This window comes from Tachyglossus aculeatus, chromosome 6 (genome assembly GCF_015852505.1).
Source record: "Tachyglossus aculeatus isolate mTacAcu1 chromosome 6, mTacAcu1.pri, whole genome shotgun sequence".
In the NCBI taxonomy this organism is placed as follows: domain Eukaryota; kingdom Metazoa; phylum Chordata; class Mammalia; order Monotremata; family Tachyglossidae; genus Tachyglossus; species Tachyglossus aculeatus.
This window is the reverse complement of record NC_052071.1, coordinates 43,161,347-43,187,387: the sequence shown is the minus strand read 5'-3', so window position 1 is coordinate 43,187,387 and position 26,041 is coordinate 43,161,347. Positions and strand designations below refer to the sequence as shown.

Genomic DNA, 26,041 nt, shown 5'->3' with positions numbered 1-26,041 from the left:
CCATATTCATCTTTAGATGTGATTCAACAAATAAGTATTTTGAAATACTCAACAAATTCCCCCATACCTTCAGTCGTATCCTCCTAGCAATCAGTCACCTTAGTGTTCATGTGTTTCTGTTGGTGTGTTTAAATAATAATAATAATTATGGTATTTGTTAAGCACTTACTATGTAACAGGCATTGTTCTAAGCACTGGGGTAGACACAAGGTAATCAGGTTGGACACAGTCCCTGTCCCACAAAGGGCTCACAGTCTTATTCCCCATTTAATAATAATAATAATAATGTTGGTATTTGTTAAGCGCTTACTATGTGCAAGGCACTGTTCTAAGTACTGGGGGGAATACAAGGAGATGAGGTTGTCCCATGTGGGGCTCACAGTCTTAATCCCCATTTTACAGATGAGGGAACTGAGGCACAGAGAAGTGAAATCACTTGCCCAAGGTCACACAGCAGACATGTGGGGGAGGCGGGATTTGACAGATGAGGTGACTTGCCCAAGGTCACACAGCAGACAAGTGGCGGAGTCAGGATTAGAACCCATGACCGTCTGATTCCCAGTTCCCTGCTGTAGCCACTGGGCCAGGCTGCTTCTCTTAAAGCTCCATCTTAGGCTGCAAGTTCGTTGTGGACAGGGAATTCATTCATTCATTCAGCCGTATTTATTGAGCGCTTACTGTGTGCAGGGCACTGGACTAAGCGCTTGGGAAGTACAAGTCGGCAACATATAGAGACGGTCCCTACCCAACAACGGGCTCACAGTCTAGAAAGGGGAGACGGACAGGAAAACAAACCATGTAGACAGGTGTCAAAATAGAATTATAGCTATATGCACAACATTTTCAAAACAAATAGAAGAGTAAATATGAAGTAAAATAGATATTGAAATAAATAAAAAAAGGGAATGTGTGTACCAATTCTGTTGTACTCTCCCAAACGTTTAGTACAGTGCTCAGCACACAGTAAGCGCTCAATAAATACCATTGAGTGATGAACTCTTATCACTCTAGAGTATTCTTACTCTCAAGAGAAGCAGCACGGCCTAGTGGATAGAGCACAGACATGGGATTCAGAAGGACCTGGGTTCTAATCCTGACTCTGCCACCTGTCTGCTCAGACTGAGCCCCCTCCTTCCTCTCCCCATCTCCATCCTCTCCTGCCTTACCTCCTTCCCCTCCCCACAGCACCTGTATATATGTATATATGTTTGTATGGATTTATTACTCTATTTATTTTACTTGTACATATTTATTCTATTTATTTTATTCTGTTATTATGTTTTGTTTTGTTCTCTGTCTCCCCCTTCTAGACTGTGAGCCCGCTGTTCGGTAGGGACCGTCTCTCTATGTTGCCAACTTGTACTTCCCAAGCGCTTAGTACAATGCTCCGCACACAGTAAGCGCTCAATAAATACGATTGAATGAATGAACGAATGACCGTGGGCAAGTCACTTCACTTCTGGGCCTCATCGATCTCATTGATCGTTCATTCACTCGTTCGTCCATTCATTCATTCGTTCATTCACTCATTCCTTCATTCGTTCTTTCATTCATTCATTCATTCACTCACTCATTCCTTCTTTTAGACCGTGAGCCCACTGTTGGGTAGGGACCGTCTCTATATGTTGCCAACCTGTACTTCCCAAGCGCTTAGTACAGTGCTCTGCACACAGTAAGCGCTCAATAAATACGACTGATGATGATGATCCGAACAGTGAGGATTAAGACCGCGAGCCCCATGTGGGACATGGACTGTGTCCAACCTCATTATCTTGTATCTACCCCCAACTCTTAATACAGTCCCTGGCACGTAGTAAGTACTTAACAAAATATCATATTCCTCAATGCGTTTACCGTCTCCCCGTTAGATTATAAGATCTCTGAGGGAAGGAATGTGTTTGGTTTTTAAAAACCTTTTTTTGTTGTTGTTGTTTTTTGGTTCCCCAAATGCTCTAGCAGTGTTCTAGACAATTCTGATACCGATACTTCAGATGAGATATTTATCCACATGTGTGACGATGACTGCGTGCACGTGAATGATGACTTCTTGTTGCACTGTTGTTGTACTCATCATTAGCAATGTCTGGCCAAGTTTCAAATACACTTTTCGCGACCCCCGTTTTCCTTAACCACCCCATTCCTGGCTGCTTCATTCCACTGTGGCCTGGGCCATCGCTCCTACCTATCTTCCACTTAACCCCGTTTGTGGCAACCCCGTTCTCTCTGGCTTCTCTTCTCATTCATTCTTTCCCTTAGGCATATTTATTAAGCGCTTACTGTGTGCAGAGCGCTGCACTAAGCGCTTAGGAAGGTACAGTACACCAATAAAACTGACATTCCCTGCCCCTAATGAGCTCGCAGTCTAGAGCAGGGGAGGTAGACATCAGTACAAATAAATAAAATTACAGATGCTTCTCGGTCTCCTTCTCTGATTCTTCCTTTCTCCCACCCCTTAACTGTGGTATCCCTCAGGGTGCTGTTCTGGGTCCTTTTCTCTCTCTTTTTTTTTTTTTGATGGCATTTATTAAGCGCTTACTATGTGCAAAGCACTGTTCTAAGCGCTGGGGGGGATACAAGGTGATCAGGTTGTCCCACGTGGGACTCACAGTCTTAATCCCCATTTTACAGATGAGGTAACTGAGGCTTAGAGAAGTTAAGTGACTTGCCTAAGGTCACACAGCAGACATGTACTTCCCAAGCGCTTAGTACAGTGCTCTGCACATAGTAAGCGCTCAATAAATACGATTGATGATGTGGCGGAGCCGGGATTTGAACCCATGACCTCTGACTCCAAAGCCCGTGCTCTTTCCACTGAGCCACGCTGCTTCTCACGCTTTCTCTTCTTACTTCACACTCATTCTCACATTCCTCCTCTAGACCGTAACGGTAATGGTGGTTTTTGCTAAGCGCTTACTCCGTGCCAGGTACTGTACTAAGCGCTGGGGTGGACACGAGCAAATCGGGTTGGACACAGTCCCTGTCCCACGTGGGGCTCACAGTCTTAATCCCCATTTTACAGATGAGGGAACTGAGGCACAGAGCAGTGAAGGGACTTGCCCAAGGTCACACAGCAGACAGCTCTCTGGAGGCCAGGGTCATGTCTGCCAACTCTCTTATTGATGATGATGATGATGATGGCATTTATTAAGCGCTCACTATGTGCAAAACACTGTTCTAAGCACTGGGGAGGTTACAAGGTGATCAGCTTGTCCCACGTGGGGCTCACAGTCTTCATCCCCATTTTCCAGATGAGGGAACTGAGGCCCAGAGAAGTGAAGTGACTTGCCCAAAGTCACACAGCTGACAATTGGCGGAGCTGGGATTTGAACCCATGACCTCTGACTCCAAAGCCCAGGCTCTTTCCACTGAGCCACGCTGCTTCTCTAATCAATAATAACACTGATAATTGTGGGCAGGGAACGTGTCTACCAACTCTGTTGTAGTGTACTCTCCTGAGCGTTTAATACAGTGCTTTGCACACAGTAAGCGCTCAATAAATACCATTGTCTGAATGTAGAGGGGACGGCGGGGACGATGAGAGTATTTGGATCTTCCCTTCAAGGAAGGGTCACAAAGCTGCTTTTAATTTTGCTCTTTAGTTTCTGTATGGGATAAAATAAATCCCCAGTTGTCTTTTTTTTTTTTTTTTGATTGTGTTACTTCTGAAATGTCTCCCCCTTCTAGACTGTGAGCCCACTGTTGGGTAGGGACCGTCTCTATATGTTGCCAACTTGTACGTCCCAAGCGCTTAGTACAGTGCTCTGCGCACAGTAAGCGCTAAATAAATACGATTGATTGATTAAAATGCTTCTAGGGGCTTAAAAGTATTGAGACGTTCCTTGTTTTAGCTCTGCTCAGAAGTCTGTATGCATTCATCAGTGTGATAGACAGTCTTGCAAGAGCCCACTGTTGGGTAGGGACCGTCTCTATATGTTGCCAACTTGTACTTCCCAAGCGCTTAGTACAGTGCTCTGCACACAGTAAGCGCTCAATAAATACGATTGAATGAATGAATGAATGAGCATATGCCAAGAGACCTTCCCTGACTAGAGAAGCCACGTGGCTATAGAGAAGCAGCGTGGCTCAATGCAAAGAGCTCGGGCTTTGGAGTCAGAGGTCATGGGTTCAAATCCCGGCTCTGCCAACTGTCAGCTGTGTGACTTTGGGCAAGTCATCTAACTTCTCTGTGCCTCAGTTACCACATCTGTAAAATGGAGATTAAAACTGTGAACCCCCCGTGGGACAACCTGATCACCTTGTAACCTCCCCGGCGCTTAGAACAGTGCTTTGCACATAGTAAGCGCTTAATAAATGCCATAATTATTGTTATTATTATAAATCTGCATTTCCCCTACCCACCTTCTCCTCTATCGCCTTTACATCTGTCTGTGTAGCCCTTAAGCACTTTGCTAATTACCCCAACCCCACAGACCTTGAATTCATATCCTTAATACTCTACTATTTCCCTTATCTGTAATTTTTTTTAAATATCTGGATTTCCATCCTTTTACTCCCCCTCCCGCCCCAGCCCCACAGCACTTATGTACATAGCTGTGATTCTATTTATTATTATTAATAATAATAATGATAGAGCCCACTGTTGGGTAGGGACTGTCTCTATATGTTGCCAATTTGTACTTCCCAAGCGCTTAGTACAGTGCTCTGCACATAGTAAGCGCTCAACAAATACGATTGATGATGATGATGATGATGGTATTTGTTAAATGCTTACTAGGGGACAAGCACCATTCTAAGTGCTGAGGAGGTACTAGATAATCAGGTTGGACACAGTCCCTGTCCCACATGGGGCTCACACTCATACCCCCATTTTACAGATGAGGGAACCGAGGCCCAGAGAAGTGAAGCAACTTGCCCAAGGTCATACAGCAGATGCCCGGGCTCTATCCACTAAACCACGCTGCTTCTACGTCTCAGGCAGCACCAACCCTGTTAACGTGGGGGGAGTGGGGAAGAGTCCAAAGGAGACAAGCTTCCAAGTGTCTTGAATTTAATTTAGCCGTGGTTCGTGGCTTCGTCTGGCTGTATTTGCTACAGATTTGGCCATGGATTTCCCCCAAAACTTCCATTTTTTATTTTTTATTTTGCCTCCCAACATGAGCTTGGACGAACACCATTTTCTGCCTTCCAACGCTCTGTGTATTTTTCCCTGATTTTTGTGTTCTTACAGTCCTTAAAAGATGAATTCCCACTTGAATATTTTACGTGCGCTCCTTCCCAAGGATTAGAAGTAACCCACATGAAGGGCTCGAGGCTGGAAAGACAGCCAGGTTTCTCCTTAAAGGCATTCGGTAGTTGGCGAAAAGGACACTTTTTATCAATAGCCACACTCAGATTCCCAGTGGCTCATCATCATCATCATCAATCGTATTTATTGAGCGCTTACTGTGTGCAGAGCACTGTACTAAGCGCTTGGGAAGTACAAGTTGGCAACATATAGAGACAGTCCCTACCCAACAGTGGGCTCACAGTCTAAAAGGGGGGAATCCATGAGCATCCCTGGCAAAGATTTCCAAGACCTCTGTGGAAACGGAAACTCTCCTAGGAGATTCTGTGTGCAGTTTTATGTCACTGCTCTCTCTATAAAAGAACACTCCCTTTAGGGTCGAACGGCTTGCCCAAGAATTTCTTTTTTCCTGCCTTATTTTCTAGTGTGAATGAAAGTGGGAACTCCTTGCGGGCAGGGAACGTGGCGACCAACTCTTATACTCTCCCAAGCGCTCAGTGCAGAGCCCTGCACGGAGTAAGTGCTCAATAAATGCCATCGACGGGTGAAAATTTGATCTGAGCAGCCTCCATCAAGATGTGAACCATCCGGTCTTCTCAAAGACAGCTAGCAGGGTTCCCTCCCCCAACTCCCAAACTGGCCTTCCTCATTACTCGCCACTGTGACGAGAAAAGAATATATTAAATTGTTTCAATGTGTAGGCACAGCCCCTTGCCGTGTGTTGCACAGCAATTTTTCCCTAGATTTTAAATTAATGTAGCCCAATAAACTCCATATTGCTTGTTATTACGGTAGTACGTAAGTGCTTAGGAGGTGTGAATCACTGTTCTAAATGCTGGGATAGGTAGGGACCGTCTCTATATGTTGCTGACTTGTATTTCCCAAGAGCTTAGTACAGTGCTGTGCACACAGGAAGCGTTCAGTAAATACGATTGAATAGATGAGTGAAAGTAAATGAGGTCGGACACAATCCCTGCCTTACAGTCAAAGAAGGAAGGAGAACAGTTTTAAATCCCCCATTTTACAGGTGAGGAAACCGAGGCCCAGTGAAGTGACTTGCCCAAGGTCACGCAGCTGGCCACTGGCACGGCCGGGATTTGAACCCATGACCTCTGGCTCCCAAGTCCATGCGGCTCTTCCTTGTAGACTAGCGAACTGAGTTCTGACGTCTCCACCACAATTATTGCCAGATTTTGCTCCTTAGAACGCTTGAGGTACGGGGAATGGAAAGCAGATTGAAGGTATCCATTCTTTTTTTATTTTTCCAGACACGAGGCAGGCCCTGTGACTTTGGCAGTACCTGACCATAAAATATCTCGGCTCAATTTACAAATACCGAAAAATCAATGAGGAAGTGAAAGGTGAACGCCTGTGTAAACCCCACGTTTCTGTTGGATTTTTTATGGTATTTTGTGAAGGGCCTACCGCATGCCAAGCACCGCACGGAGCCCTGATGTAGATACAGGATAATCGGGTTGGACACGTTCCCTATCAATCAATCGTATTTATTGAGCGCTTACTGTGTGCGGAGCACTGTACCAAGCACTTGGGAAGTACAAGTTGGCAACATACAGGGACAGTCCCTACCCAACAGTGGGCTCACAGTCTAGAAGGGGGAGACAGAGAACAAAACCAAACATACTAACAAAATAAAATAAATATCCCACGTGGGGCTCACAGTCTTAATCCTCATTTTACAGAGGAGATAAACTGAGGCACAGAGAAATGAAGTGACTTTAAGTGCGTTGCACTCTCTCCTTTTCAACTTCCTCCTTCAATCACACATAAGCTTTGCTTGTGTGTGAATAGCATTACCCCTTAACGGAGTTCGTTAAATTCAAAATCAAATCAGAGGAGCCAAGAAGCGGAGTTCTGTTCCGCGGCACCAGACCGACTAGGACGGCTAATAGCAAGCGTTTGGAAGATGAAAAAGGTGAACAAAAAAGCCAATAAATTCAGTGGCATGTGCATAGATAATAATAATATAATAATAATGATGGTAATAATAATAATAATGGCATTTATTAAGCGCTTACTATGTGCAGAGCACTATTCTAAGCGCTGGAGAGGTTACCAGATGATCAGGTTGTCCTACTGGGGGGGCTCACAGTCTTCATCCCCATTTTACAGATGAGGGAACTGAGGCCCAGAGAAGTTAAGTGACTTGCCCAAAGTCACACAGCTAACTGGCGGAGCCGGGATTTGAACCCATGACCTCCGACTCCAAAGCCCGGGCTCTTTCCCACTGAGCCACGCTGCTTCTCGAATGGTATTTGTTAAGCGCTTACTACGTGCCAAGCAGATGGAGATATCCCATCAATCCATCTATAGAACATAGATAAGGTGGAGAATCCCCACCTTCCAAGCCTTATTAAGCGCTCAATAAATACAGTTGAATGAACGAATGAAAAGCACACCTCCTCCAAGAGGCCTTCCCCAACTAAGTCCTCCTTCCATCTTCTCCCACTCCCTTCTATATCGCCTTTGCGCTATCCAGTCATATTTATTGAGCTCTTACTGTGTGCAGAGCACTGTACCAAGCGTTTGGGAGAGTACGAGGCAACAATAATGCATATGTGCAGAGTGTATTTATATTCATTCATTCAGTCATAAATATAGTAAATAGTAAATATAGTAAAATAGTCATAAATATTGTATCCCCCCTCAGCGCTTAGAACAGTGCTTTGCACATAGCGCTTAACAAATGCCATTATTATTATTATTATAAATAATAAATATTGAGCGCTTACTGTATGCAGAGCACTGTACTAAGCTCCGCCACTTGTCAGCTGTGTGACTTTGGGCAAGTCAATCAATCAATCAATCGTATAAATACAATACAAGTATTTAAGTATGTTGCCAACTTGTACTTCCCAAGCACTTAGTACAGTGCTCTGCACACAGTAAGCGCTCAATAAATACGATTGATTGATTGATTGAATGTTGTAAAGCCCAGGAAGGAATGGCATATTTTTTCCTTGCATCAAAATGGCCAAGTGTCTAAAGCTCTGGGAAAGATTCCCATATGGAGAAAAGCAAAATGGAAGCTTTTCCAGCGGACATCCCTGAACGAAGTTTCCTTCATCTTGGGACTTTTCTCCTTTCATTCGTTTGATTCAGGTGGGCCCTTCCAAATGAGAGAGCTTTGACTTTTAAATTTGCACCCCAATCTAATAATAATAAGACTAATAACGATGGCATTTATTAAGTGCTTAATCGGTGCAAAGCACTGTTCTAAGTGCTGGGGAGATTACAATCAATCAATCAATCATATTTATTGAGTGCTTACTGTGTGCAGAGCACTGGACTAAGCGCTTGGGAAGTACAAGTTGGTAACATATAGAGACAGTCCCTACCCAACAGCGGGCTCACAGTCTAGAAGGGGGAGACAGAGAACAAAACATATTAACAAAATAAAATAAATAGAATAGATATGTACAAGTAAAATAGAGCAAAATAAATAGAGGTAAAATAAATAAATAGAGATTACAAGATGATCAGTTGTCCCACAGGGTCTCACAGGCTTAATCAGCGTGGCTCAGTGGAAAGAGCCCGGGCTTTGGAATCAGAGGTCATGGATTCGAATGCCGGCTCCGCCACATGTCTGCTGTGTGATCTTGGGCAAGTCACTTCACTTCTCTGGGCCTCAGTTCCCTCATCTGTAAAATGGGGATGAAGACCGTGAGCCCCACGTGGGGCAACCTGATCACCCTGTATCCTCCCCAGCGCTTAGAACAGTGCTTTGCACATAGTAAGCGCTTAACAAATGCTAATTATTATTAATCCCCATTTTACAGATGAGGTAACTGAAGCACAGAGAAGTGAAGTCTTTTAGACTGTGAGCCCACTGTTGGGTAGGGATATGATTGATTGATTGATTGAAGTGTGATGTCAGCCCAAGATGACAGATCCGTTCTAAACCTCCTCCATAATCCCGAGATGTGCATTTATGTGAGCCCACTGTTGGGTAGGGACCGTCTCTATATGTTGCCACTTGTACTTCCCAAGCGCTTAGTACAGTGCTCTGCACAAAGTAAGCGCTCAATAAATATGATTGATTGATTGATTGACGCTTCATTTGTTTTCAGATCTCTTTTTTGACATCACCATCCTCTCCCAACCTCTTGTGAAGGAGATCAGCCCCTTCCCTGATTGGTACATTCATTCATTCATTCAATCGTATTGATTGAGCACTTACTGTGTGCAGAGCACTGTACTAAGCGCTTGGGAAGTACAAGTCGGCAACATATAGAGACGGTCCCTACCCAACAGTGGGCTCACAGTTACACCCTGGGCTGGTCTACTTTCTGCTGTGTGCTGCTGCTTTATCATATTGTTGGAAATATTTCTTTAAAATGTCCATTCTTCAGAATGTATCTGTTATGTTGTACTCCCGCAAGCGCTTAGTACAGTGCTCCGTGCACAGTAAGTGCTCAGGAAGTACCATTTAGCAAATATCAGTGATTGACTCATCATCAGTGGTATTTATTGAGCTCTTACTGTGTGCCGAGCACTATATTAAGCACTTGGGAGAGTATAATACAGCAGAGTTGGTAAAGACGTTCCCTACCCACAAGACAGATATATTCATTCATTCATTCAGTCGTATTTATTGAGTGCTTACTGTGTGCAGAGCACTGTACTAAGGGCTTGGAAAGTACAATTCAGCAACAGAGACAATCCTTACCCAACAGTGGGCGTGTGCGTGAGTGTGTGCATATAAATATATAAAAATATATATGTATATATAGGAAAGGATCGTTGGATGACATTTGGAATACGTAGGCTTGAGTTTGGGTTTAAGCAAACTGCCTATTGTGGATGTAAACTAATATTCAGCTATAATTTTCAATTAGCAGTTTTACGATTCCAGCTGCTAATTTGCTCATTCACGCTAAATGTCGAGCCAGACATTTACTTACGAAGATTTTTCCCTTTTTAAAGGTGACTTCACCTCGTACATAAAAAGCCTTTTGAGGAGGATTTTTGGTTTTAGTTTAACTTCTTAACTAACCCAGAAAGGAATTTGGCTCCATTTCCTGCCAAAATTGGGGTAGGGCCTGGATTTAGAATGACAGCTGTTGGGAAATTAGGGAAGCGATTGCAAGGCTTTCATGTTCAGAATAATAATACGGGAAAAGCAGTTTACCTAATACTCTTTGTAAGTAAAATATTTAGTTTGGCAGAGATCCTTTGTTGTCATTTGTAATAGAGTGGGACTGTCCCAAGCATAATATCCAAAAAGACTCCCAAAAGTCAGTCCTCTCTGGCAATTTCTGCACTTTGGGATCCCTAATGACAGTCATAAATATCACTGTCAATGTATTTGTGGTGACATCTATCAGTAGTATTTATTGAGCGCTCAGATTATTTTTTTAATGGTATTTGTTAAACGCTTACTAAATGGCAAGCGCTGCATTAAGCGCTGCGGTAGATCCGAGCTAATCGGGTTGGACAAGAGTAGTCCGTGTCCCAGATGGGGCTCAAACTGTTAATCCCCATTTTACGGATGAGGTAACTGAGGCACCGAGAAGTTAAATGGCTTGCCCAAGGTCATCCAGTGGACGAGTGGAGAAGCAGCGTGGCTCGGTGGAAAGAGCCCGGGCTTTGGAGTCAGAGGTCATGGGTTCAAATCCCGGCTCCACCACTTATCAGGTGTGTGACTTTGGGCAAGTCACTTCACTTCTCTGGGCCTCCGTGACCTCATCTGTAAAATGGGGATTAAGGCGGTGAGCCCCCCGGGGGACAACCTGATCACCTTGTAACCTCCCCAGTGCTTAGAACAGTGCTTGGCACATAGTAAGCGCTTAATAAATGCCATCATTATTATTATTATTATCATTATTAAGTAAAACAGCCAGGCCAAGGTCACCCAGCAGACAGGTGGCAGAGCCGGGATTAGAACTCGTGCCCTTCTGACGTCCTTCGGCTGGGCTGCAACTGAGTGGTTTGGGCACGGGAAGAGCTGAAGAGGCGTCGTCTTTGCTGTCATCTATAAAGACTGAACTCTCCGTTGGTCAGCTTTGGGGGAATTTCCGCTCTTTCTGATCAAGCGGCCAGCTCTTGGCGACCAGATATTTTCAGAACGCGTTTCCTTTTTCTTGTAACTAGCAACTTTGGGGGATGTAAAGCCCAGTACCGAGCTGCTCAAGAAAAGGGAAGTTTGGACGATAAACAATTGCATCTCTCTCCTTCTACTCAGTCACGGTTTGAGTGCCTGGAGGAAGCTTTTATGAGCCGGGCAGTTCTGGGATTCATTTCTGTTTTATGGCTTAATTTGAGACGACTTATTCCATCTAGAAGTAGTTAGGAGAATTGATGCTGCGGATTTGGGGTTTCCAGACGAAATGGAGGCCGGTTAAAGTAGTGTGGTTGTCCTTTAAGGCCGGTTTAAAAAGCTGGGAGGGGGAATTTAATGCCGGACCACTCGCCCAGAGCCGGCCAGTTGGAACAAGTAGGTTGTGTGGAAAGTAGAGGGTGGGTGTGGAATCTGGATTTCTTTAAGACTTCCTGGGGAGAGAGGGCTTCAAGGCCCTAATGAGAGCTCACCTCCTCCAGGAGGCCTTCCCAGACTGAGCCCCTTCCTTCCGCTCCCCCTCCTCCCCCTCTCCATCCCCCCATCTTACCTCCTTCCCTTCTCCACAGCACCTGTATATATGTATATATGCTTGTACAGATTTATTACTCTATTTATTCATCTTTCCCCACCTTCTCTTCTCTTGGAGGCAGTCAGTTTGGGATTATCCTCTGGAACATCCATGTGGGATAGCAGATTTTTTGTTGTTGTTGTGATAGCAGCAGTAATGTGATAAGGAAAATGACCCCACTGTACAACAGCTAAACAGAATTGGAATCCGCGTTACAGCAGTGAGCCAAATAATAGCTTCCCAAGCGCTTAGTACAGTGCTCTGCACATTGTAAGCATCCTCTAAAGGTGGAGAGACAGATACGTTAATCTTATCTTTCCCCATCTTCTCTTCTCTTGGAGGCAGTCAGTTTGGGATTATCCTCTGGGACATCCATGTGAGATAGATTTTTTGTTGTTGTTGTTGTGATTCATTCATTGTCGTATTTATTAAGCGCTTACTGTGTGCAGAGCACCGTACTAAGCGCTTGGGAAGTACAAGTCGGCAACATATAGAGACGGCCCCTACCCAACAACGGGCTCACAGTCTAGAAGGGGGAGACAGACAACAAAACAAAACATGTGGACAGGTGTCAAGTCACCAGAATAAATAAAAATAAAGCTAGATACACAGCATTAACAAAATAAATAGAATAGTAAATGTGTAGAAGGAAAATAAATAGAGTAATAAGTCTGTACAAACGTATATACAGGTGCTGTGGGGAGGAGGAGGAGGAGGAGGTAGGGCAGGGGGGATGGGGAGGAGGGATGAGGGAATTCAAGCACACAGAGGTGAAGCATCTTGCCTAAGGTCACACAGCAGACAAGTGACAGAGTAGTGATTAGAACCCAGGTCCTCTGATTCCCAGGCCCTTGTGATAACAGCAGTAATGTGATAAGGAAAATGACCCCACTGTACAACAGCTAACCAGAATTGGAATCAGCGTTACAGCAGTGAGCCAAATAATAGCTTCCCAAGCGCTTAGTACAGTGCTCTGCACATAGTAAGTGTCCTCTAAAGGTAGAGAGACAAGTATGTTAATCTTATCTTTCCCCATCTTCTCTTCTCTTGGAGGCAGTCAGTTTGGGATTATCCTCTGGAACATCCATGTGGGATAGCAGGGTTTTTTTTGTTGTTGTTGTTGTTGTGATAACAGCAGTAATGTGATAATGAAAATGACCCCGTTGTACAACAGCTAACCGGAATTGGAATCAGCATTACAGCAGTGAGCCAAATAAAAGCTTTCCAAGTGCTTAGTACAGTGCTCTGCACATAGTAAGCATCTTCTAAAGGTGGAGAGACAGGTATGTTTTCTCTCTCTTCTCTTGGAGGCAGTCAGTTTGGGATTATCCTCTGGAACATCCATGTGGGATAGCAGATTTTTTGTTGTTATTGTTATTGTGATAACAGCAGTAATGTAATAAGGAAAATGACCCCATTGTACAACAGCTAACCAGAATTGGAATCCGCGTTACAGCAGTGAGCCAAATAAAAGCTTCCCAAGCGCTTAGTACAGTGCTCTGCTCACAGTAAGCGCTCAATAAATACGATTGAATGAATGATTGAAAAAGCTTCTCGATAGTAATTTTGGTGTTTGTTAAGCTCTCACTACGTGCCGAGCACTGTTCTAAGCGCTGGTGTTGATACAAGGTAATCAAGTTGTCCCACATGGGGCTCCCAGTCTTCATCCCCATTGTACAGGTGAGGTCACTGAGGCCCAGGGAAGTGAAGTGACTTGGCCTAAAGTCACCCAGCTGACAAGCGGCGGAGCTGGGATTCGAACCCATGACCTCTGACTCGCAAGCTCGGGTTCCTGCCACTAAAGCCATGCTGCTTCCCAATATCTCGATAAAAGATAGTTCACAGAAACAGATGCTGAAGAGATTTTCCCTCAGAGTGAAGACTTTTTAATGTTTTTTATAACGATATTTGTTAAATGCATACTATGGGTCAAGGATTCTTCTAAGCGTTGGGGTAGGTGCAATTTAGCTTTAATTCTGTTTGTTCTGACGTCTTGACACTGGTCCACTCGTTTTATTTTGTTGTCTGTCTCCCCCTTCTAGACTGTGAGCCCATTATTGGGTAGGGACCGTCTCTGTATGTTGCCGACTTGTACTTCCCAAGCGCTTAGTACAGTGCTCTGCACACAGTACACACTCAATAACTACGATTGAATGAATGAATTTAGCTTTAATTCTGTTTGTTCTGATGTCTTGACACCGGTCCACTCGTTTTGTTTCGTTGTCTGTCTCCCCCTTCTAGAGTGTGAGCCCGTTGTAGGGTAGGGACCGTCTCTATATGTTGCCGACTCGTACTTCCCAAGGGCTTAGTACAGTGCTCTGCACACAGTAAGCGCTCAATAAATACGATTGAATGAATGAATGAACCCATGGGGCTCACAATCTAAGAATTGAAACTCCATTTTACGGTTGAGGAAACTGAGGCCCAGAGATGTTGAGTGACTTGCTCGAGGTCACACAGCAGACAAGTGACCGAGCCGGAATTAGCACCCAGGTCCTCTGCTCCTGGTCCTGCTCTTTCCTCCTAGGGCAAGCTGCTTCCCTGCCTTACTCTACTGGACTTTACTTACTATACTGGACTATACTGGACTTTTTAAATTGGACTTTACTTACTCTACTGGACTTTACTTACTATATTGTATTGTACTTACTATACTGGACTTTTTATATTGGACTTTACCTACTATATTGTACTATACCTGATATATGTTTGTACGTATTTATTGCTCTATTTATTTATTTATTTATTTTATTTGTACATACTCTTTATTTTATTTTGTTAATATGTTTTGTTTTGTTGTCTGTCTCCCCCTTCTAGACTGTGAGCCCACTGTTGGGTAGGGACCGTCTCTATATGTTGCCAACCTGTACTTCCCAAGCGCTTAGAACAGTGCTGTGCACACAGTAAGTGCTCAATAAATACGATTGAATGAATGAATGCCTTGCAGCTGTGGGCTCCTCAATATTTATTCTAATTATTTTATTTTGTTAATATGTTTTGTTTTGACTTCTAGACTGTGAGTCCACTGTTGGGTAGGGACCGCCTCTATATGTTGCCAACTTGTACTTCCCAAGCGCTTAGTACAGTGCTCTGCACACAGTAAGCACTCAATAAATACGATTGATTGATTGATTCTAGACTGTGAGCCCGCTGTTGGATAGGGACCATCTCTATATGTTGCCAATTTGGACTTCCCAAGCGCTTAGTACAGTGCTCTGCACACAGTAAGCGCTCAATAAATACGATTGAATGAATGAATGAGCGTGGGTCTCAAGCAGGAGAAGAAGGAGAAGCAGCGTGGCTCAGTGGAAAGAGCCCGGGCTTGGGAGTCAGAGGTCCTGGATTCTAATCCCGACTCCGCCACTTGTCAGCTGTGTGACCTTGGGCAAGTCACGTCACTTCCCTGTGCTTCAGTTCCCTCATCGGTAAAATGGGGATGAAGACTGTGAGCCCCACGTGGGACAACCTGATTACCTTGTATCCCCCCAGCTCTTAGAACAGTGCTTCGCACGTAGTAAGCACTTAATAAATACCATCATTATTATTATTATTGTTATCAAGCCTCACAATTTAGCCAGAGGCATTAGTAAGCTCTCAATAAATACGATTGAATGAATGAATTCTAGCTCTCTTCCTCCCTTCAAGGCCCTACTGAGAGCTCACCTCCTCCAGGAGGCCTTCCCAGACTGAGCCCCTTCCTTCCTCTCCCCCTCGTTCCCCTCTTCATCCCCCTCATCTTACCTCCTTCCCTTCCCCACAGCACCTGTATATATGTATATATGTTTGTACGTATTTATTACTCTATTTATTTATGTATTCATTTATTTTACTTGTACATATCTATTATATTTATTTTATTTTGTTAGTCTGTTTGGTTTTGTTCTCTGTCTCCCCCTTTTAGACTGTGAGCCCCCTGTTGGGTAGGGACCGTCTCTATATGTTGCCAACTTGTCCTTCCCAAGCGCTTAGTACAGTGCTCTGAACACAGTAAGCGCTCAATAAATACGATTGATTGATTGAATGAATGATAGGGACTGTGTCCAACCCGATTTACTTGTACCCTCCCCAGTGCTTAGTAATAATAATAATAATTATTATGACAGGCATTAATAAAAAAAAATAACGGATACATGCATAATTATGGATATTGAAGCATCGTGGTGTCCTGGAAGGAGGATTTTTTTTTTTCTTTTCTGGAGAAATGCAGCTCTCCCCTCTGTCATGAAAGAGCTGACACTGCAAATGTTCAGTATAGCCTCCTTTCCTAGAAATAGGGCAAACCTGTAGATCACAAGAAGTTAAGAAGTTGAAAAGAACGGCTTCTTTATCTGTCTAGTGACAAGGCCCCTTTTCAGACCCTCCTAGTTTGGGGGTCCAGAACAGGCAACTTTCCCTTTCACCCTCGTCCCTCTCCCCCAGTCTCTCAGTTTCCCAGCTAGGAGCAAGACATAATAATAATAGTTGTATTTGTTGAGCACTCACTTGTACTTCCCAAGCGCTTAGTACAGTGCTTTGCACACAGTAAGCGCTCAATAAATACGATTGATTGATTGTGTGCCGGACGCTGTACTGAGCTCTGGGGCAGATGCAGGCTAATCGGGTTGGACACAGTCCCTGTCCAAAGTGGGGTTTACAGTCCTAATCCCCATCGAACAGATGCAGAAGCAGCGTGGCTCAGTGGAAAGAGCCCAGGCTTTGGAGTCAGAGGTCATGGGTTCAAATCCCGGCACCGCCAACTGTCAGCTGGGTGACTTTGGGCAAGTCACTTCACTTCTCTGGGCCTCAGTGATGTCATCTGTAAAGTGGGGATTAAATCTGTGAGCCGGCCTGGGGACAACCTGATCACCTTGTAACCTCCCCAGCGCTTCATCGTAAGCGCTTAACAAATACCATCATCATTAGTATTATTATTATGAGGTAACTAAGGCCCAGAGGAGATAAGTGACTTGCCCAGGGTCGCACAGCAGACGAGTGGCGGAGCCGGGATTAGAACCCAGGTCCTTGTGACTCCCAGGCTTGTGGTCTTTCCACTAGGCCATGCTGCTTCTCGTACGAGCTGGGCAGTTTCATGATCAGGGGTGCTCGTAGTAAGCGCTCAATAAGTACGATTGAATGAATGAATGAATGAAGGTGAGAAATATCTGGAAGGATGTGGCCATTGATGCTCTTTGTGGGACTAATGCAAACTCCCCATAGACCGAAAGCTCCTTGTAGGCAGAGATGGTGTCTACCAACTTGTCCCTCCCAAGTGCTTAGTACAGTGCTGTGAATATAGTAAGCGCTCAATAAAAACCTCTGATTAATGTTTCCAGCCGGTCCTGGCCTGTGGGAGTTGCACCAAGATAGAGAAGCAGTGGAAAGAGTGGAAAGAACCACGGGCTCAGTGGAAAGAGCCCGGGCTTGGGAGTCAGAGGTCATGGGTTCCAATCCCGGCTTCGCCACTTACCAGCTGTGTGACTTTGGGCAAGTCACTTCACTTCTCTGGGCCTCAGTTACCTCATCTGGAAAATGGGGATTAAGACTGAGAGCCCCACAACCCGATCACCTTGTATCCTCCCCAGCGCTTAGAACAGTGCTTTGCCCAGAGTAAGCGCTTAACAAATGCCATCATTATTATTATAAGAGAAGCAGCGTGGTTTAATGGAAAGAGCCCGGGCTTGAGAGCCAGAGGACGTGGGTTCTAATCCCAGCTCCGCCACTTGTCTGCTGTGTGACCTTGTGTGACGGCTCTGTGCCTCAGTTCCCTCATCTGTGAAATGGGGATGAAGGCTGTGAGCCCCACGTGGGACAATCTGATTACCTTGTATCTGCCACAGCGCTTAGAACAGTGCTTGGCACATAGTGCTTAACAAATACCATCATTACTATCATTGTTATTATTATTATTATTGTTATGACGGAAAGCATTTGGAAAGGGTGATGTTCCCCCGTCCGACTCTGAGAAACGTGGCTCAAAGCGGTCTTCTCTGGAATATTGTGTGAGAAAACAAGCTTCAGCATTTTTGAAATCAGGAACTGGGAAGGACTGGTAAACGGAAAAAGATAGGTTTTCGTGTCGTGGCTCGGAAGATCGTTTCCCAATTCTTTGACAAGTAAAAGGGAAGAGAATTCCGGCACACAATGTCCGTGTGTGTTTTTCGTCTGGCTTTTTTTTTTTTTTCCCTCTTTTCTTGAGAAATTGGGTAAGAGCGTCCAGGAAGGGGAGGGAATGCTCAGCTCCTGTCAGTATGATCAGAGCCGGCTTTTGGTCAAAATTTCAAAGTTGGGGAGCATTTTGTTCCTGGCACCTTGTCCGAGCCAGAACAGCAGTGTCACCAGAAGCAGCCCAGTGGTTAGATCACAGGCTTGGGAGTTAGAAATCAGAAGGGTTTGGGTTCTAATTCCACCTCTGCCACTTGTCGGCTGTGTGACCCTGGGCCAGCCACTCAACTTCTCTGGGCCTCAGTTTCCTGACCTGAAAAATGGAGATGGAGACTGTGAGCCTCACGTGGGACAGGGGCTGTGTCCACCCCATTTTGCTTGCATCCACCCCAGCGCTTAGTACGTTGCCTGGCACACACAGTAAGTGCTTAACGAACATTTCCGTTGTTATCGTTAGCATTACTGTAGTAAGCGCTAAATAAATACGATTGATTGATTAGCATTAAAGGGGCCGTGATGAGTTTGCTGTCACTCGCCTTTCCACTATTCCCTAAAGGCCGTAATCTCCTAGTGTGCAGGGATTGCTTTGACCAATTCCATTATATTGTACTCTTCCAAGTGCTCAGTATGGTGCTCTGCACATAGTAAATGCTCAGTAAATACCACTGATTGATTTTTAAACACATTGGGGGTTTGGTTGTAGAGCAAGTGGGAACTTGACCTTCAAAAAAGGACAAGTCATGCCCTACCGTACTTTTTATACCATATGCTGAATTGTTTCTGACTATAAGCTGTCAAATTCATACATATACATATATGTATATATGCTTGTACATATTTATTACTCTATTTATTTATTTATTTATTTTACTTGTACATATCTATTCTATTTATTTTATTTTGTTAGTATGTTTGGTTTTGTTTTCTGTCTCCCCCTTTTAGACTGTGAGCCCACTGTTGGGTAGGGGACTGTCACTATATGTTGCCAACTTGTACTTCCCAAGTGCTTAGTACAGTGCTCTGCACACAGTAAGCGCTCAATAAATATGATTGATTAATTGATATACACACACATATATTTTACGTGGCTTAGTGGTAAGAGCCCGGGCTTGGGAGTCAGAGGTCGTGGGTTCTAATTTTGACTCTGCCCCTTATCAGTTGTGTGACTCTGGGCAAGTCACTTAACTTCTCTGTGCCTCATTTATCTCATCTCTAAAATGGGGGTGAAGACTGTGAGTCCCACGTGGGACAACCTGATGACCTTGCGCTTAGAACAGTGCTTGGCACATAGTAAGTGCTTAACAAATACCATCATCATTATATATATATATATATAATATAATCTATTATATTAATATATAATACATATTTTATATATACAATATATAATTTATAATATATATTAAGTGCTTACTATGTACCTGATGACCTTGCGCTTAGAACAGTGCTTGGCACATAGTAAGTGCTTAATAAATACCATCATCATTATATATATATAATATAATATATTATATTAATATATAATACATATTTTATATATACAATATATAATTTATAATATATATTAAGTGCTTACTATGTACCTGATGACCTTGCGCTTAGAACAGTGATTGGCACATAGTAAGTGCTTAATAAATACCATCACCATTATTTTATATATATATATAATATATTATATTACTATATAATACATATTTTATATATACAATTTATATAATTTATAATATATATATATATATATATATATTAAGTGCTTACTATGTACCTGGTGACCGTGCGCTTAGAACAGTGCTTGGCATATAGTAAGTGCTTAACAAATACCATCATCATCATTATATATATAATATAATATATTATATTAATATATAATACATATTTTGTATATTCAATATATATAATTTAAATATATATATTAAGTACTTACTATGTACCTGATGACTTTGTGCTTAGAACAGTGCTTGGCACATAGTAAGTGCTTAACAAATACCATCATCATTATTATATATATAATATATTATATTAATATATAATACATACTTTATATATACAATGTATAATTTAATTTAATATAATATATAATATAATATAATAATAATATATAATATAATATAATATAATATAAAGCGCTTACTATATGTCAGGCGCTGTTCTAAGCACTGGGGGGGATACAAGCAAATTGGGTTGGACACAGTCGCAGTCCCATGTGCCAAGTGTCAGTCATGGCAGGAAACAGGTCAAGGATGAAAGGAATTTTGCCCAAGAGGCCGCTAAGATTCTGGGTCAATCAATCAATCGTATTTGATTGACGTGGACTGGCGTTGCGGGAAGGCGGGGGCGGGCAAGGAGAATGGGGGTAAAAGGGAGAAATGTGAGGTGGCGGCGGGTGGGCGGTGGGAGGGAAGTAGCACTGTGTGGGGAAAGGAGGTGAGAGAGAGGGCAGGGACGGGGCAGACTGTCCCCTACAGGAGCCTCCTCTTCCATGGCAGTTGAGCCACCAACTGCCACCTCCTCCACAATGTTCTGTAATGTGCCAAGGCATCCCATTTCCTCTGCCCTTCTGAGGAAGGGAAGGGAAGGAGTGATGAACGGACCAAAGTGGCCGATCTCCAGGGAGAGGCGAGAGATCCAGTAAACCTGGAGCCTGAGGCCGAAGGCCACCCATCTTGGGGTTACTGAGCTGCCATCTTTGGCTGGTCCAAGGAACCCAACCTGCTCCTCACTGGGCCTCACTACAGTTCTCTCTTTGACCCCACGTCCGCACGCTCCCGCCTGCCTTCAACTCCCTCCCCGCTTCACATCCGGCAGACCGCTACACTCTAGACCCGAAGCTCGTCGTGGGCAGGGAATTTGTCTGTTTTACTGTTCTATTCTCCCAAGCACTCAGTACAGAGATACGCACACAGTAAGCGCTCAATAAATACGACTGACTGACTGACTGACTCCCCCCGACTCTCTTCCAGGAGTCTTGTCTTACGCCGACCCATAACGATGCCGTGGACGCATCTCTTCCAGTATAACAGTGTAAAAGACACGTTCCCCGCCCACAGTGATCTTACAGTCTCAAGGGCGATTAGAACCCGGTTCCTCCAACTCCTAGGCCCGGTCTGTTTCCTCTAGGCCACGCTGCTTCTCTCCGAAGTGATTTCTTGAAGTGATTCCATTCCTTTTAGACACAGTTTTATTTTCTTCAAGTTCTATGGCCTTTGGGCTTGGGCTGATTTTCAGGATGATTCCTTAAGTGCTCTCAGTCTTCCAGAATAGGTCTCGGAACTGTTGACTTTGAGGCCTAAGCTGAAGTCTGAGGCAAAGGGATATAGGGAAGGAGGAGTGTCCAGATTCCTCAGAACCGATTGCCCCACGTAGCTGTTGGACAACTCTGGGTGGGTTTTAAAAATCTTCCCCCTCCACTTACCTTTTTCCTAGCCTAGGAGTTTACCCACCTGCCGTGGATAGTAATTGAGCACCTATTATAGGGGAGTTAACCTGGCTTATAAACACAAAACTAAGATTCTTGTAGAGCGGGAATGTGCCTACCAATTCTCTTGTACTCTCCCAAGCAGTCAGTACAGTGCTCTGCACACAGTAAGCGCTGAGTAAATACCATAGATTGATCGATCGAGTCGGTCATTCATTCCGGCGTCATCCTGCTGGCCGGGAAAATTCCCGGCCAACACTATGGTATAAAACAGTAAAGAGGGGACCTGTTCACTGTGGGGGCTAAGCCTTGTCTTAGTATGTTGTCATCCCGCTTTGTCTCTCCTGTGACCATCCTTTGGGGAGCAGAGCCACGGAGATGCACCTTCTCTCCCAAGCTTTCTTTCCGATTCCCGAAAATGCTCCCTTTTTCCAATTGGACAGGCAAAGCAAGGCAGCTAAGCCGTTTTCATTCATTCATTCAATCACATTTATTGAGCACTTCCTTTGAGCAGAGCTTTCCGATTTCGGAAAATGCTCCCTTTTTCCAGTTGGACAGGCAAAGCAAGGCAGCTAAGCCATTTTCATTCATTCATTCAATCACATTTATTGAAGCAAGGCAGCTAAGTCATTTTCATTCATTCATTCAATCACATTTATTGAGCACTTCCTTTGTGCAGAGCTTTCCAATTCCCGAAAATGCTCCCGATTTCCAGTTGGACTGGCAAAGCAAGGCAGCTAAGCCATTTTCATTCATTCATTCAATCACACTGATTGAGCACTTCCTTTGTGCAGAGCACTGTACTAAGCGCTTGGGAGAGTACGATAAATAAACAGACCCATTCCCTGCCCACAACGAGCTTACAGGGATCTGTAGCATCAGAAGCACTGTACTAAGCGCCGCTTGTCTGCTGGGTGACCTTGGACAAGTCACTTCACTTCTCTGGGCCTCAGTTACCTAACCTGTAAAATGGGGCTGGAGACTGTGAGCCCCACATGGGACAGGGACTGTGTCCAGCCCGATTTGCTTGCGTCCACCCCAGCACCCAGTGCTTTGTACAGCACATAGTAAGCGCTTAACAAATACCATAATTATTATCGTTATCCAGGTGGAGGTTGCCAACGGAGCTAACATTTTCCTTCACGACCTGGGCAGTAAAAGTGAGTGGGCTTCAATTCCGCTTCTTTGTCCACCTTTCAGGTTCAACGGCCGAAGCCATGGATAACAAGGGCTTTCGCCGAGGGAGTTTCAACAGTTTCCAGAGCAGCACCAGCGATGAAGACCTGGTGGAAATATCCGGGGCAACTCTGGACTTCTCCATCACAGATGACGTCCCTCCCCTGGACAGAGAGATGGGAGGTACTGGGAAGGCTCATGGCCTACTTATTTTTTTTTCTTCTTTCAACTTGAAACGTGCGTCCGGGGTGAAGCCGTGGCTGTTGCATCTTGAAGCCCAGTCCTTAAACTTTAAGTTGGTTACCGCAAGTTGGCTTGGTAAGGAAAATTGTCGTGGAGAGAGAATTCCTAAGTGTGAGTGTGTGTGCACAAGAAATTAAAGATTAATTGTAGACAGGGTTACTAACCAGAGTGTCCCAAAACAGTTACGTGGCCTTCTTTAGAAATTTTAGCTGTTTTTTTTTTGTTTGTTTGTTTGTTTTTTTGATGGCATTTATTAAGCATTTACTACGTGCAAAGCACTGTTCTAAGTGCTGGGGAGTTTACAAGGTGAACTTGTAAACTTGTAAGCGCTGGGGAGTTTACAAGAGAAGCGGCGTGGCTCAGTGGAAAAAGCACGGGCTTTGGAGTCAGAGGTCATGGGTTCAAATCCCAGCTCCACCCCTTGTCAACTGTGTGACTTTGGGCAAGTCACTTAACTTCTCTGGACCTCAGTTCCCTTATCTGTAAAATGGGGATGAAGACTGTGAGCCCCACGTGGGACAATCTGATCACCTTGTAAATTCCCCAGTGCTTAGAACAGTGTTCTGCACATAGTAAGCGCTTAATAAATGCCATTAAAAAAAAAAAAAGGTGATCAGGTTGTCCCTCGGGGGGCTCACAGTTTTAATCCCCATTTTACAGATGAGGGAACTGAGATCCAGAGAAGTGAAGTGATTTGCCCAAAGTCACACAGCTGACAAGTGGCAGAGCCGGGATTTGAACCGATGGCCTCTGACTCCAAATCAATCAATCAATCAATCGTATTTATTGAGTGCTTACTGTGTGCAGAGCGCTGTACTAAGCGCTTGGGAAGTACAAGTTGGCAACATATCCAGACAGTCCCTACCCAACAGTGGGTTCACAGTCTAAAAGTGGGTTCACACTCCAAAGCCTGGGCTCTTTCCACTGAGCCACGCTGCTCTGTCGCTTGTGGTAAAGCGCCTCATTTCCAAGACCAACGGAGCCATCCTTTCAGAAGAAAACTGTAGTTTCAACAGCTGTAGAATCAACTTTAATTTCCAGTTGCCTCCCGTCACTGCAGTCCTTTTTCACATTGCCTTTCCAAACTATCCCCCGGCATTTCTTGAACTTTGGGGCTACTAACAACCCCCTATAAGAAGTTCAAATAGAGTTGTAGTAATACTAATAATGGCAGTCGATGTGGTAGATCATCATCAATCGTATTTATTGAGCGCTTACTATGTGCAGAGCACTGTACTAAGCGCTTGGGAAGTACAAATTGGCAACATATAGATAAGTACTTATTCTGTGCCAAGCACTTTACTAAGATCTGGGGAAGATACAGGATAATCAGATCAGACTCACATCTCCCCTTCTAGACGGTAAGCTCCTCGTGGGCGGGAAGTGTCTTTTTATTGTTGTATTCTCCCAAGCACTTAGTACAGTGCTCCGCACACAGTAAGCGCTCAGTAAATACGATTGACCGACTGACATGAGACTCGGTCTCGGAGGGGCAGGAGACAAGGTATTTAGCCCCCGTTTTCCGGATGAGGAAACCAAGACGCAGCCGCACTGTAAGCAGAAGGCAGAGCCGGGATCAGTACCCAGATTTCCTGATTCCCGGGCCCACGCTCTTGCTACTAGGATACGCCGCTTCCCGAGAGACGAGGCTCCGGTGGGCGAACGAAGTTCCTTATGGTTGGGCAGAGGAGTTGAGCCTATCCAAGATGCCAGGTTGACGAGGTTGAAGGCAGAGACAGAAGTAATAACAATTGTGGTAATTCTAGGAAGCGCTTAACAAATACCATAATCATTATTAGTATTTGAGGGTACCACCGTCTTTAATTTCAGTGCGCACCTCCTCACCCTTGGGAATACGCGGTCATTGCTGCGCGGAAAAACCAGATGTTCAGTCCAATCCAAGGTGACGGCCTCCTGGGATGGAGACCTTGCTCTGTTGAGGATTAATTTGGGAGCGTCCTATTTCCCCTACTCCCAGGACTTCTTAGCACGGTGCCTTGCTGCCTTCAGCAAGCAGCGAAGAGAAGCAGCGTGGCTCAGTGGAAAGAGCCCGGGCTTTGGAGTCAGGGGTCATGGGTTCAAATCCCCGGCTCCGCCACTTGTCAGCTGTGTGACTTTGGGCAAGTCACTTCACTTCTCTGGGCCTCAGTTACCTCATCTGTCAAATGGGGATGAAGACCGTGAGCCCCATGTGGGACAAACAGATCACCTTGTAACCTCCCCGGCGCTTAGAACAGTGCTTTGCACATAGTAAGCGCTTTATAAATGCCATTATTATTATTATTATTATTCACGGCTCTAAGCTCGTTGCGGGCAGGGAACCTGTCGGTCGACTCTGTTGCACCGCGCTCTCCCAAGCGGTTAGTATAGTGCACGGCTCATGGTAAGCGCCCAATAAGTACCACTGATCGGTTGATTGACGGACCACTTCTCATGTCACGGGTGTGTTTCGAATTAGGTTCGGCCGTCGCACTCAGGGCAAAGAGAATCACTTGGATTTATCGGGAAGGTTTGAGGACAGGGATCGTAAACGGGGATCTTGTCACAGGATCAGCTCAAACAACACAGATCAAAGCAGCGTGGCTTGGTGGAAAGAGCCCAGGCTTGGGACTCGGAGGTTGTGGGTTCTAATCCCGGCTCTGCCACCTGCCAGCTGTGTGACTTTGGGCAAGTCACTTCACTTCTCTGTGCCTGTTACCTCATCTGTAAAATGGGGATTAAGACTGCGAGCCCCACGTGGGACAGCTTGATTATCCTGTATCTACCCCAGCATTTAGAACAGTGCTTGGCACTTAGTAAGCGCTTAACAAATGCCGTCATCATCATCACGGAGTATTTGTTCGTCATTTGAGCTTTTGGAGAAGGAACTGTCTCTATATGTTGCCAACTTGTACTTCCCAAGTGCTTAGTACAGTGTTCTGCACACAGTAAGCGCTCCATAAATACAATTGATTGATTGATTGAAATTGAGTGAACGTCTGGCTTGTATTAATAGGTAGCTTCAGTTTAAATTTCACCTATCCGCAGTCTTCGCCAAGTGGAAATGAATGACATCTGTGTTAACCCTCAAAAAGAAACGGGAAATTTTCTCAAGGGTTATCTTTGTTCATCATCAATCGTATTTATTGAGCGCTTACTATGTGCAGAGCACCGTACTAAGGCAGGGAATACCTC

General features: G+C 44.5%; 1 protein-coding gene across 3 annotated transcripts in view; it reads left to right on the top strand.

Annotated features, from left to right (window-relative positions):
- Positions 1 to 26,041, top strand: part of CLCN5 (chloride voltage-gated channel 5) — a 139,987-nt gene that overhangs the window by 45,874 nt on the left and 68,072 nt on the right. The window contains exons 1-2 of one of the 3 annotated variants that reach the window (XM_038748024.1): positions 20,921 to 20,935; positions 22,649 to 22,807. In XM_038748024.1, the coding sequence (XP_038603952.1) occupies positions 22,666 to 22,807 (142 nt within the window). In that variant the 5' untranslated portion in view covers positions 20,921 to 20,935; positions 22,649 to 22,665. Of the gene's footprint in view, positions 1 to 20,920; positions 20,936 to 22,648; positions 22,808 to 22,923; positions 22,943 to 26,041 lie in introns of those variants that run through there. The other 2 variants (XM_038748022.1, XM_038748026.1) reach the window with 2 other exon arrangements.